Source organism: Vicugna pacos, chromosome 11 (assembly GCF_048564905.1).
Source record: "Vicugna pacos chromosome 11, VicPac4, whole genome shotgun sequence".
Lineage (NCBI taxonomy): Eukaryota > Metazoa > Chordata > Mammalia > Artiodactyla > Camelidae > Vicugna > Vicugna pacos.
This window is the reverse complement of record NC_132997.1, coordinates 48,186,527-48,199,052: the sequence shown is the minus strand read 5'-3', so window position 1 is coordinate 48,199,052 and position 12,526 is coordinate 48,186,527. Positions and strand designations below refer to the sequence as shown.

The window sequence follows — 12,526 nt, the reverse complement described above, 5'->3', positions numbered from 1 at the left end:
GGCACATACCACCTTCTGACCACTGTGGTTATACAGAAATCCTGCTAGGCTGAGGCAGACTTTCTGTCCCCAGCGCTGGGGTTCAGATAAGAACCAGTGAGAGGCTAAGGAATTTCACAGTCACTGCAGGAGACTTTTAATTGTGCGATCTCGTGGACAAAAGGAGATAGTTCCATAGCCACAATCCGACAGTTCTCTTCCCCATGCTCCACCCTCCTCCCACCCCCGCCCCAGAAGTACAGAGCTGGGACCTCCAGCCGACTGAGGAAATTTCACAGCATGTGCCAGGCACTTAGGAGGCAGGTGACGGATGTGCCAATTATCTGTGTTCTGAGATTTGGGCACCCTTTGTACCCTGGTGACAGAGCTCTTCTCCACATTGACAGGGCATGATCGGGGCTGGGTTCGGCAGTGGCCGTCACCGTTAGCATTCCTGACACACTGCTCTCTAAAGTCTGTGTGTGCAGCCAAATGATGAGTCGACGGTGGTTTGACTGTAAAATTTTGTGGTGTTTGTTTGCATTCAGTCAGACACTTTGCACTTAAATAGGAGTTGAAGAGACAAGTCAAAAGACTTCAGCAAAACCTAAAGTTGAATATATGCCTGTTCTTTATAATGGCATTCAGATTAAAACCATCAAAATGCCAAAAGCAAAATACCAAGATCGGGTTGGATTTCTTGTTCTCTATTTCTGCATTATTTACAGAGATGTTGAGAGGCAGGAGAGTGCTCCACAGGCATTGATTTCTCCTTCTAACAAAAAATCCAAAATTGAGAAAATTCTTAAATGCAGCCATTTTGGAAATGTAGATAAAGAAGAAAAATGCCGAAGATCTGGGTGGTTTACAGAGCAGCATGATTTTGTAATTGCTGCCACCTACTGTATGTGGTTGATGTTTGTTTAAATTTAGAAGGTTCATGAAGGTGAGGCTGTTGAAATAGATAATTAGAGCAAGGTAGACATCATTAGTTTATAACATTTCTTCTCTGCTCCAGAAGTGGCTCTTAATTACTGAGACAGCCGCCAGCTTTCATTCATTACCTTCAAGTGGGTTTAAAGTTTGCCTCATTTTAAAGTTCCTTTGCCAAGGAGCCTTCACTGTAATGCTGCAGGGTGCACGTTCAGAAGCTTACCACGCTCGGGGATTTTTCTGAGGATGCATGAAACAGTTTGTTTTAAGGAGGTTGTTTTGTTTTAATTTGTAGGAGCAATGTTCTGGGGGTAGATTATAAATTAATTTCCATGAAAGAGGTGAAAATAGAGCTAGTGGAGCTGGTATGAATTACAGCAGTTGACTTAAAAGACATTCTTTTATTAGTCCTAAAACAAAGCTTCAGATCAGCCGCTAGTTAAATGTAACAAGCAATATAGAATCCCAGTCAACAGAGGCCCCTCTCTTTTATTAAGACCCAGCTGTCAAAGGGTCATTCGGTCCTTCCTGTGGAAAACAACTTGCCCATTAATGTTTGGGGTGGTCCCCCTGACAGGATTTCTGAGTAAATGCCTGACATTTAGTTTTTGAAAGAATCTAAGCTGGGGGCCTTGGATTTTGAGACTTAACAGAAGTAATGTCTTCAACCTTAGCTTTGTGAAATATGCCACATTGTATGTTTGGAATGCTGCCGTCCGCCACGTGAACTGACTTACAGTGCCACTGGCAAAGGTTCAGGAGTATAAACTTCGTGGAGATCACATCACTGTAAGGATGAGACTGTACATAAAATTAATGTGCTTCTCTGATGTGATGTTTTTATCTTGTTGGAACTTATTTCGAGTGGCCCCTGTCCCAGTGTCAGAATACACCACAGTGAGGTCGACTTTTGTTTTTTCTGCCCTAGGCTATTTGCTTTCCAGAAGAGAAGGCCAAGCAGGGTCTCCTGAAAAGCCACTCTCTGATCTGGGCCGCCTCTCCTACCTGGCCTATTGGAAGAGCGTGATCTTGGAGTACCTCTACCACCACCACGAGAGGCACATCAGCATCAAGGCCATTAGCAGAGCCACGGGCATGTGTCCACACGACATCGCCACCACCCTACAGCACCTCCACATGATTGACAAGCGGGACGGCAGGTGAGTGCTGTGCTCCCAGCGACCCCAACTGCCTCTCAAGCATCTCACACCAGAAAGGGTCCCTAAAGTTAGGCAGATTCATTCCAGTTAAAGATAAGAGGTTCCCCAATGGTATTATCAAAACCTTTCTCCTAAAAAGAAAATAGGAAATGACCCTTTTATTTATTTATTTTTTTGCTAGTCAGATTTCATTTTGCTGTACCTTTTCATTAATGAGCTTTCTGGTTTTTCCACGTCATATTAGTGCTAACATAGATCAATATGTGAAGGCGAAGTGAAATTTCAGCTCTTGATTGCAATTTGTTCTGCCTCCTCACATTACAGATTTGTCATCATTCGACGGGAAAAGTTGATATTGGGCCACATGGAAAAGTTGAAAACCTGTTCCCGGACCAATGAACTTGATCCAGAGAGTCTGAGGTGGACCCCGATTTTAATTTCTAATGCTGCGGTTTCTGAAGAAGAGCGAGAGGCTGAAAAAGAGGTAATTTGGCTTCATCAGCCTGAGTTGTGCAACTTCAATCCTGCAGCATTCTTAAGCTGAGAAAGTCATTAACATCCTTGTCAAAAGCTTGGTTATGTAGAGAGAGCTTGTGAAATGATAAGGCACTAATTTATCCTAACTGAGGTTGCATGGTAAGACATGATAATTTTATTGAATTGACTATGAAAAATGAAACATTTATCATTGATCACAAAGCAGCATTTTTCACCACTGACAGCATGTAATCAGATCAAATTTGATGCTGAGCTCCAAGGCTGCAATGTCAATCGATTCTTTGTGTTTATGAACTTGCTTAAGGTGCTCCATGCCAGTGAGCATGTAATGTAGTGATAAAGGACTCAAATCAATTCGCTGCATCATTAATACTGCTAAATATCCCATGAAACCCAATCTTCTTTGATTTGTTATCCTAACTGATGCAAAAGAGCTCTGAGATGATGCAGCTGGAGTGCTGCTTGGCTGGCCGACTAGCCTGATCAGAAACAGCTTAGAGATCCTTTGCCTTTGATCCTTAGAGGCTCTGGCCTCGTAGCTGCCCTCTCACTGGCCCCTGTTTTTACCCTTCCCCCTTTAGGCTGAGCGGCTGATGGAGCAAGCTAGCTGCTGGGAGAAGGAGGAGCAAGAAATTCTGTCATCTAGAGCCACCAGTAGGCAATCACCTGCAAAAGTACAATCGAAAAATAAATATGTGCATTCCCCGGAGAGCCGGCCAGTGGCAGGGGAGCGAGGGCAGCTGACGGAGCTGTCTAAAGAGAGCAGTGAAGAGGAGGAGGAGGAAGAGGAGGAAGATGAAGAGGAAGAGGAGGAGGAAGAGGAGGAGGAGGAGGAGGAAGAAGAAGAGGAAGAGGAAGAGGAAGAAGAAAATATTCAGAGCTCTCCTCCAAGATTGACTAAACCACAGTCAGTTGCCATAAAGAGAAAGGTATGTGTCTGTTGAGGTTCCCAGCCTGTGAGTCAGTGTCAATCAGATCTTATTTGTCATTGCAGACATTCTGTCTATTAGCGTTTGTTTCACTCTCTCTTCTTTAGATGTAGTTTATTTGTATCCAGGCCCACGGATCATATATCATCGTCATTTATCTTACGGTCATGATTGTGTTTACCCTGTTACATTTGTTAGTGCAGTGACGGAACCAGGGGCAGACTGGCTTTCTCGTCTGGTAGTTACTGCCACCTGCTGGTTTGTGGGACTAGAGTAAATCAGGCTGTGGGAACAGAAAAGGGCCCTTAAACCACCCTTCAGTGAACTTTGATGAAAACACCCCAGCCTGGAGAGGACAGGAGACTTAGCCAAGGTCACACAACTCATTAGAGATGGAGCCAGAACCAGGTGAGTGCTCAGACCCCAAGCCCAGCTCTCCCGATTCTGTTTCCTTTTCTTGGCACAGAATTGTTAGAAAGTAGTTTAGGCCCTTCATTTTGCATTTATGGCCCAGGACACAATACTGAGATGTCTCATGTGGTTTCTCTTAGATATGTACACCCTGTGTGGAAGGTACAACATTGATTTTTGCCTTTAGATAATTGCTCTACCCAGATCTGATACCTTTGTCTTCAGTGTCTACCTGTGTCATAGAGAGGGACCAGCTATTATTCGGACAGCCTAGGCTAACAGCAGTAACACAGATGAAGGCGCTGCCGCAAGGTCATCCCACGTGGTGTCTGTCAAGGAGCCTGCTGTCCTGATGCCCAGCCCAGTTTACTGTCATCTAAGCCTGGGCTTCTTCTAGTGGAAGGACAGCTGGGGACAGGTGCTGGAAAGGAGCATCCCATGAAGGGGATTTTAGGCTCATGAATGATATTTTGATTTCTTAGCAAGGAAAATGTATTCATGTATTGTATATCTAACAAAAGAAATTTGTTTTCAAAACATCAAAAAACCAGATTATCCAAGGCATGATATGAACTCCTGTCATATAAGTGGACTCAACCTAAAGAAACAGTTTTTTATATTGCCTATACTCATGGGGAAAGTTCTAGTGGATTAGGGGGAACAGGCCAACTGGGGGGATTAATAATCATAAATATGAAATCACAGAATATGGCTGTCAGGCTTATATGTACACTTCAGTGAACATTCAGAGTTTAAAATGTAAGACATGATAATTCTTAGATACAGTTTACCTGGAGTTTGAGTTTAACCAAACATATTGAACCCTTCTTTGCAGTGTATTTTCAGTAATTTTTCAGACCCATTATCGACAGATCACATTTTAGCAGGAAATCTACCTGTTATTCTTTTATCTGAATTTTGTATCATTGAGTACTTTTCTTCTTGGGGGAAAAATATTTTATACTTGTAATTATGGAGAGTCAATTGCAACCCCTGGTGCAATTAGAAAAAAAAATTTTTTTTTATATATTATATAAGACACGTTCCACGTGCTTTAAGTTTTCTTTAGATGCCTTCCACATAAAAATATTTTGTAAGATTATCAGTTTCTGACATCCTTATAGCCACCAGCACATGACTGTTAGCATTTTATACAGTAGAGTAATTCTTCAAGTGCCCTTCCTGCTTCCTTTTCATTGTTCCTGAAGTCCTGTGAAATGGGGAGCAGGTAGGCTGGTCTTGTACCCTCTCATGTATCCTACAGTGCTTTACACATCGTAGGTGCTCCTGGAACAGTTACCAAGTATTAAAACAAGTGACCCAGTGGCTAGTTAATTATCACAGCATTTATAGAAACATTGGTGTCAGCAATGCCTTGATAACTATGATGTACAGGATTTTGAAGTCAGCAGGCACTACTGGAAAATACATGCTAGAAAAGCAAACCTTGGCTTTTAATATCTACAGTTAAGCTGGTAGAATGTTCCCTCTCAAAGCATCTGCTTGAATAAACAACTGTTTTATTTGGAAAACACTTGCCTGTGTAGTAGGAGCCCGAGAGGGATGTTAAAACATCAGATGGAAGGTTAGGTACAAAGGCATCACAGGCGTCTCTACGTGTAAGATTCTCAGACACGCGTTCAGTACGTGTTTGCTGCTTATCGACTCAATGATTTAATTTCTCATGAGCTCTGATGTATTCTGTTTGGAATTAATTTCAGAGGCCTTTTGTACTAAAGAAGAAAAGGGGTCGTAAACGCAGGAGGATCAACAGCAGTGTAACAACTGAGACCATTTCTGAGACGACAGAAGTACTGAATGAGCCCTTTGACAACTCAGATGAAGAGAGGCCGATGCCACAGCTGGAGCCTACCTGTGAGATTGAGGTGGAGGAGGACGGTGGGAAGCCAGTCCTGAGAAAAGCGTTCCAGCATCAGTCTGGGAAGAAAAGACAAACAGAGGAAGAGGAAGGAAAAGACAATCATTGCTATAAGAATGCTGACCCTTGTAGAAGTAAGTGGAAGAATTATAAAGACCTTACCCTTGTGAATGTCTGTATATTACTGCCAAAAAGCAGGCGCCTGCGTCACACCCAAAGGCACCTCTGAGGTTGTACCAACCCGCCAGAAAGAAGTGCTCACCTGTCCTTTCTCATTCATAAAAGATTCCGTCCCTTCTTTCTGGAATTGGATTTTATGTTAAACGTTAAGGCCAGAACATCCCTCTAGGTGGGTTCATCTTTCTAGAAATTGGCTTACCTTCAAAAACTTTGCAGTCTCAATAAGAAACACACATCTGATATGTACTTTTTTCCCACATTTAGTATTTCTGAAACCAAGGTATATGTTATTATGGATGTGAGCACATTGAAAGGAATAGTTTCATTTTCCCTGAAAAACAAGTATTAATAAATTGATGGTGCATCTTATAATCATTGGTGTCTTTGGATATGTTCTTATCAAGAATCATCTAAACCTACCCACACTATCATTATTAGCTTTGATAATAGAGGAAGTGCAGAAATCAGGAAATTGTCCTTCCTTTCAAATTACTGTTTTATAGTTGCTGTTGGCAGGAGCACCCCACCCCATCTTCTAAAAAACAATGCTAAACACATTAATTGTCTTTGATGCCCTGCTGAAAAGAAACCATCCCTTGCCTGTCGGCCTAGGAACTTGTGCTCCCACCTGAATCCTGAGGATCTGTGGGACAGTCTCTACTCTGCAGTCGAAATGACTCTATTTAAAACCTTACCTTATTTCAGCCTAGGGTTATCCCTCTTGCCTTTGAAAAGCCCCAATTTTAAGAACCTTGAGCAAGCGTCTCCTTGACTTTCTTAATTAACAGGAATACTGTTGCTGTGTACATATTTTGCTGAAGCAAGGACATCTTACCCTGGGGACAGAAGAACCAAGCCTTGTTCTTTAGTTTCTTTAAGCAAATAAACATAAACAACAACAAAGTGCAGAAAGAGGTCATTTTTTTGTTGTGGAAATTGAGCCTTCTTTCCACCTTTTAGCTGTCCTCTCAGGAGCCTGTACACAAATGATCACTGCCTTCATTCTCCCCTTTGTGCCATTTGCCTTTAAAAATTCCAAGTGGCTGTATTACACCTGATTCCTTCCAGGATCTTCTTTCTTAAAAAGTAGTGATTGGAAAACTCATCTTCTGATTTAGAGGGGTGTTCCTACAAAAGCGGGTAGGTCCAGTGGCATAAGAATGTGGACTCCAGGGTCATTGGCATTGCCTGCTCCCTGTTCGTGTGAGTAGAACTGGAACGATTTGAACGTCTGGAGATATCTGTTAACTGGGTATTGTACTTTGCACTTCTGAAGAAATCAGTCTACAGCACATATCTTTTCAGCTACCCAATTTTAATGTAAAACTTGCAGGTGAGTTTAAGTGTAATCCTTTTATTACATAAATGAGCTAAGAGCTTACCCTTCTCTGCACTGATTGGATTAGAAATCACTCTGTTCTGGCAAAAGGGATCTCTGTTCCACACCAATTATTAGATCCTGTTTTTGTTCTCCAAAATAGTGTTTCTAATAAGGCTATTTCTCTTGGTGAAGCTTTTCTTTTAAGTTGACCTCTCCAGGGAATCATTACGATCTTTAATTCTACAAAGATCATTAAGCTTTGGGTGTTTCATATTTGGATTTACTTATATATTTACTTGTTCTCTTATATTTATATAAATATATTTATGTATTTCTTTATATTCCTGTGTGCATACAGGCACAGTAAAAAGATTAGCTGAGCTAAAATGAGCTTGACAGTTATGGTTTGTTTCTTATTTACTTTAATATTCAAACCATACATTTGCAGATTAACCCAAAGTACAGTGTGGACAGAATTAGTGATAAAAAGAATACCTATATTTTAAATGTTCAACAATTTCATGGAAATTACATTATCGTTTGTGTCGTGCAGAAATGATGATCCTGGAGTAGCTTACAGCTGTATTTATGTTTTGGGTATTTATTTATTCATTTGCATCAGAGGTACATAGTTTATTTTTATGCCAGAGAGAACATTCGAATCAAAGTAAATAATGTCATCTGAGATCATTTAAATCCAGTAAATGTCCACAAGCAGAAATTCACTTTCTCAGGATAAATATGCGAGTTAGGCTTCTATTCACAGTGGTGATTTGGATATGAGCTGGCTTTAACCCCTTTCCTCTGTATTTCCTGATTTGCAAACCTTCTAGTTGATTTTTTTACATTGTGGAATCCCAGGCTTTTGCATCAGAGAATGTCTTGTTTGTTAAAACTCAAATGAGTTTATTATAGTTGCCTGTATCCATGTGCTTCCTATAAAAAGCACAGCTCTCTGTTAAGAGTGGGGTGTGGGTGTGCAGTGTATATAGCATGTCTTATTTTCCCAGGACCTAGGTTATTTACTCTGTTTATACCACAATATTACTCTATATTAGTCTTTTTTAATTATGTCTTTAGCATCAACTCTTAAAATGCTAAATTGGAAGCAATGTTTGCTAAATAAAATTCAGGTTGTTCGTGGTTATGCTTTCTAAGACTTTGTTTTTCTTCCTCCCCTCTTCTCTCTGCCTCCTTGCTAAGACAATATGGATGATGATGCAAATAACTTGAAAGAAGGCAGTAGAGACAATCCCGAACCTCTAAAGTGCAAACAGTGGCCAAAAGGAACAAAGCGGGGTCTATCCAAGTGGAGGCCAAACAAAGAGAGGAAGACTGGATTTAAACTGAACTTGTACACCCCACCAGAAACACCCATGGAGCCTGACGACCAGGTAACGATGGAAGAACAGAAGGAGACTCCAGAGGACAAAGCCAGCCCCACTCCCACCAGGACTGAGGAGGAGGTCACGGAAGCCGTGGAGCCCCTGCTGCCTCGGGACGAAGACAGAAGGGAGGAAACCTGTGCACCTGTAAGTCCAAATAAATCGCCGGGTGAAAAACCAGAAGACGATCTAATCAAACCTGAGGAGGAGGAAGAGGAGGAGGAGGAGGAGGAAGAGGAGGAGGAGGAGGAAGAGGAAGGAAATGTAGAAAAAGACCCCGGTGGCGCGAAAAGCCAGGATAAAGAGGAACCAGAAGTGTGCATGGACAAAGAGGACCCTGTGCGTTTGGATGATCATGAAGAGGAGGAAGAAGAGGATGAGGAACCATCCCACAACGAGAGTCACGATGCAGATGATGAAGATGACGGTCACATGGAGTCTGCCACAGCGGAGAAAGAAGGACGCCCCAGAGAAGCCTTCAAAGAAGTACTGGAAAACCAGGAGGCTTTTTTAGACCTAAGTGTCCAGCCTAGTCATTCGAACCCAGAGGTCCTAATGGACTGTGGTGTTGGCCTTGCAGCTTCGTGTAACGGTGAACCTAAGGAGCTTGCTGGAGCCACTGAAACTGCACCTGAATCTGATGAGGAGCCCCCAGAAGAACAGGCGCAGAAGCAGGACCAAAAGAACAGCGAGGAAGTAGACTCTGGGTTCAAAGAGGGAAACACGGCAACCTTGGAAATCGACTCTGAGACCGTCCAAGCGGTTCAGTCCTTGACCCAGGAGAACAGCGAGCAGGACGACAGCTTTCAGGATTGCGCTGAGACTCAAGAGGCCTGTCGAAGCCTACAGAACTACACGCACGCAGACCAAAGCCCACCGATCGCCGCCACTCTGGACGACTGCCAACAGTCAGACCACAGTAGCCCTGTTTCATCCGTCCACTCCCATCCTGGCCAGTCAGTTCGTTCTGTCAACAGCCCCAGTGTCCCCGCCCTGGAGAACAGCTATGCCCAAATCAGCCCAGATCAAAGTGCCATCTCAGTGCCCTCTTTGCAGAACATGGAAACCAGTCCAATGATGGATGTCCCATCAGTTTCAGATCATTCTCAGCAAGTCGTAGACAGCGGATTCAGTGACCTGGGCAGCATTGAGAGCACAACTGAGAACTACGAGAACCCGAGCAGCTATGATTCTACCATGGGTGGCAGCATTTGTGGAAACGGCTCTTCCCAGAACAGCTGCTCCTACAGCAGCCTCACGTCCAGCAACCTGACACAGAGCAGCTGTGCCGTCACCCAGCAGATGTCCAACATCAGTGGGAGCTGCAGCATGCTGCAGCAGACCAGCATCAGTTCCCCTCCGACCTGCAGCGTCAAGTCTCCTCAAGGCTGCGTGGTGGAGAGGCCCCCAAGCAGCAGCCAGCAGCTAGCTCAGTGTAGCATGGCTGCTAACTTCACACCGCCCATGCAGCTGGCGGAGATCCCCGAGACCGGCAATGCCAACCTTGGCTTATATGAACGAATGGGTCAGAGTGATTTTGGGGCTGGGCATTACCCACAGCCGTCAGCCACCTTCAGCCTTGCCAAACTACAGCAGTTAACCAATACACTTATTGATCATTCATTGCCTTACAGCCATTCCGCTGCTGTAACTTCCTATGCAAACAGTGCCTCTTTGTCCACACCATTAAGTAACACAGGGCTTGTTCAGCTTTCTCAATCTCCACACTCCGTCCCTGGGGGACCCCAAGCACAAGCTACCATGACCCCACCCCCCAACCTGACTCCTCCTCCGATGAATCTGCCACCACCTCTTTTGCAACGGAACATGGCTGCATCAAATATTGGCATCTCCCACAGCCAAAGACTGCAAACCCAGATTGCCAGCAAGGGCCACGTGTCCATGAGAACCAAATCGGCATCTCTGTCACCAGCTGCTGCCACCCATCAGTCGCAAATCTATGGGCGCTCCCAGACCGTAGCCATGCAGGGTCCTGCACGGACTTTGACGATGCAAAGAGGCATGAACATGAGTGTGAACCTGATGCCATCCCCAGCCTACAATGTCAACTCTGTGAACATGAACATGAACACTCTCAACGCCATGAATGGGTACAGCATGTCCCAGCCGATGATGAACAGTGGCTACCACAGCAATCATGGCTACATGAATCAAACGCCCCAGTACCCTATGCAGATGCAGATGGGCATGATGGGAACCCAGCCATATGCCCAGCAGCCAATGCAGACCCCGCCCCACAGTAACATGATGTACACGGCCCCCGGGCACCACGGCTACATGAACACGGGCATGTCCAAGCAGTCTCTCAATGGGTCCTACATGAGAAGGTAGGCAACGTGGGCAGTCACAGAACCCCCGGGCATCACTCTTGGATTGATCTGCACAAATACCTTCTTCGAAGAGTACGATTTCAAAACCAGCAATTGGTGTGAATGCAAAAACATTTGTTGGCACCATTTATTTAAAAAAAAAAAAGCTGTATGCAGCAGAAAGCCTTATACAAGTTGTTTTTCTTTTTTCTTTGTTTTTTTTTTTTCCTTTTTGGTACCTTTGTTTCTATTTCTTTTATATGAAATTCTCTGCTAAGGAAGGCCTCTCTGGACTACAGTTTGGAGGCAGCCACTTGCTGTGCCTGCCTCCTTTAAACAGTGTGGATATCAAGCCCCGCCCACCCCTCAGATTATCTGTTTTAATACTGAACCTAGAGGTTTTTTTTCTTCCCTGTCCACTCCATGTAAATGCCTTTAGCATTTCAGTTATTGTATATTTTGTTTGAGGTGACACTTCAGCATGCCGCTAATGTCTTTGTTAGTGACAGTGCATTTTGTAGTACTGTACAAGTGTTGTGCTAACGGTAAGCCATTTCTTAAGTTTTTTGCCTTGATTAGGGTGCCCCAATTTGAGGGTTTAAAAAAAACTATATTTTTGTTAATTATAAAACTGTAAAGAGCTATAAAAGCTATTCCCATTTGGTTAGTCAAAAGGGTTTTATTGCTAAATGTTTGGTGTAAAGTTTGAGACCCTTTTCCATTTTGGTGACAGATTTCTTTGGGGAAAAAAAGGCAGCTTTCTGTTTTATAAATGCAGACTTCTGTTTATTGAATGAAGCATATCTCAGTGTTTATCTGTCAGGTTTTGAAACATTTCATATATGTCCAAATACTTGGCAGGATTTAAAAAAAATAGTGAATTTGGTGTAAAGTTGCTATTTTATGGAAATGCCTCTAACTTTACATTTTCATTCCATCTGTAGATTTTTCTATCTTTATAAAATATTGGAGTTATTTTTTAAGGAAAAATAGAGAAGTAGCTTGTGAATAGCTCAAACTAAGCTTACAAATCGCATGTAAAAAAGCAAAAAAAAGTTATTTGTGTCTGTTTATATTGCTTCCTTTTTTGTAGCCTTTGTACCTGTACAGGGTGACTGTAAGGGCCGAGCAGGGGAGGCGTAATCCTTGTATAAAATAGGAGCCAGCGACACTCTTGTATTTATCTGTTCTCTTTTTAGTCAGTCACTTCAAAAAAAAAAAAACAAAAAACAAACAAAAAAAGCTGTACATTTTAACATAAAATAAATTATGATGAGCCATTTTTAGCCTCTTGTGTCCTGTCATATTATGATTGATAGAGAATGACCAGTTGGACTGTATCCTGTGTCACATCTCAGAACACATACACATTTTGGGGGAAAATAAATTATTTAGTGTAAATCGGGGTTATGAGATTTTCTGATTTGTTTTGACTTTGGGGGAGGGGGTTGGCAATAAATAAGAGTACTATCTAATAAAACCATCACATATACCAAATACCTATTTAATAAATTAATTTAT

The 12,526-nt window shown here is 42.8% G+C and overlaps 1 protein-coding gene across 7 annotated transcripts in view; it reads left to right on the top strand.

The window, feature by feature from the left end:
- KAT6B (lysine acetyltransferase 6B) overlaps window positions 1–12,291 on the top strand; it is a 161,225-nt gene extending 148,934 nt beyond the window's left edge. For all 7 annotated transcript variants that reach the window (XM_072971267.1, XM_072971266.1, XM_072971264.1 and 4 more), the window contains exons 14-18: window positions 1,841–2,072; window positions 2,397–2,556; window positions 3,152–3,499; window positions 5,632–5,923; window positions 8,494–12,291. In XM_072971267.1, coding sequence (XP_072827368.1) covers window positions 1,841–2,072; window positions 2,397–2,556; window positions 3,152–3,499; window positions 5,632–5,923; window positions 8,494–11,027 — 3,566 coding nt within the window. In that variant the 3' untranslated portion in view covers window positions 11,028–12,291. The remainder of the gene's footprint in view (window positions 1–1,840; window positions 2,073–2,396; window positions 2,557–3,151; window positions 3,500–5,631; window positions 5,924–8,493) is intronic.
- Window positions 12,292–12,526: the final 235 nt, after the last annotated feature.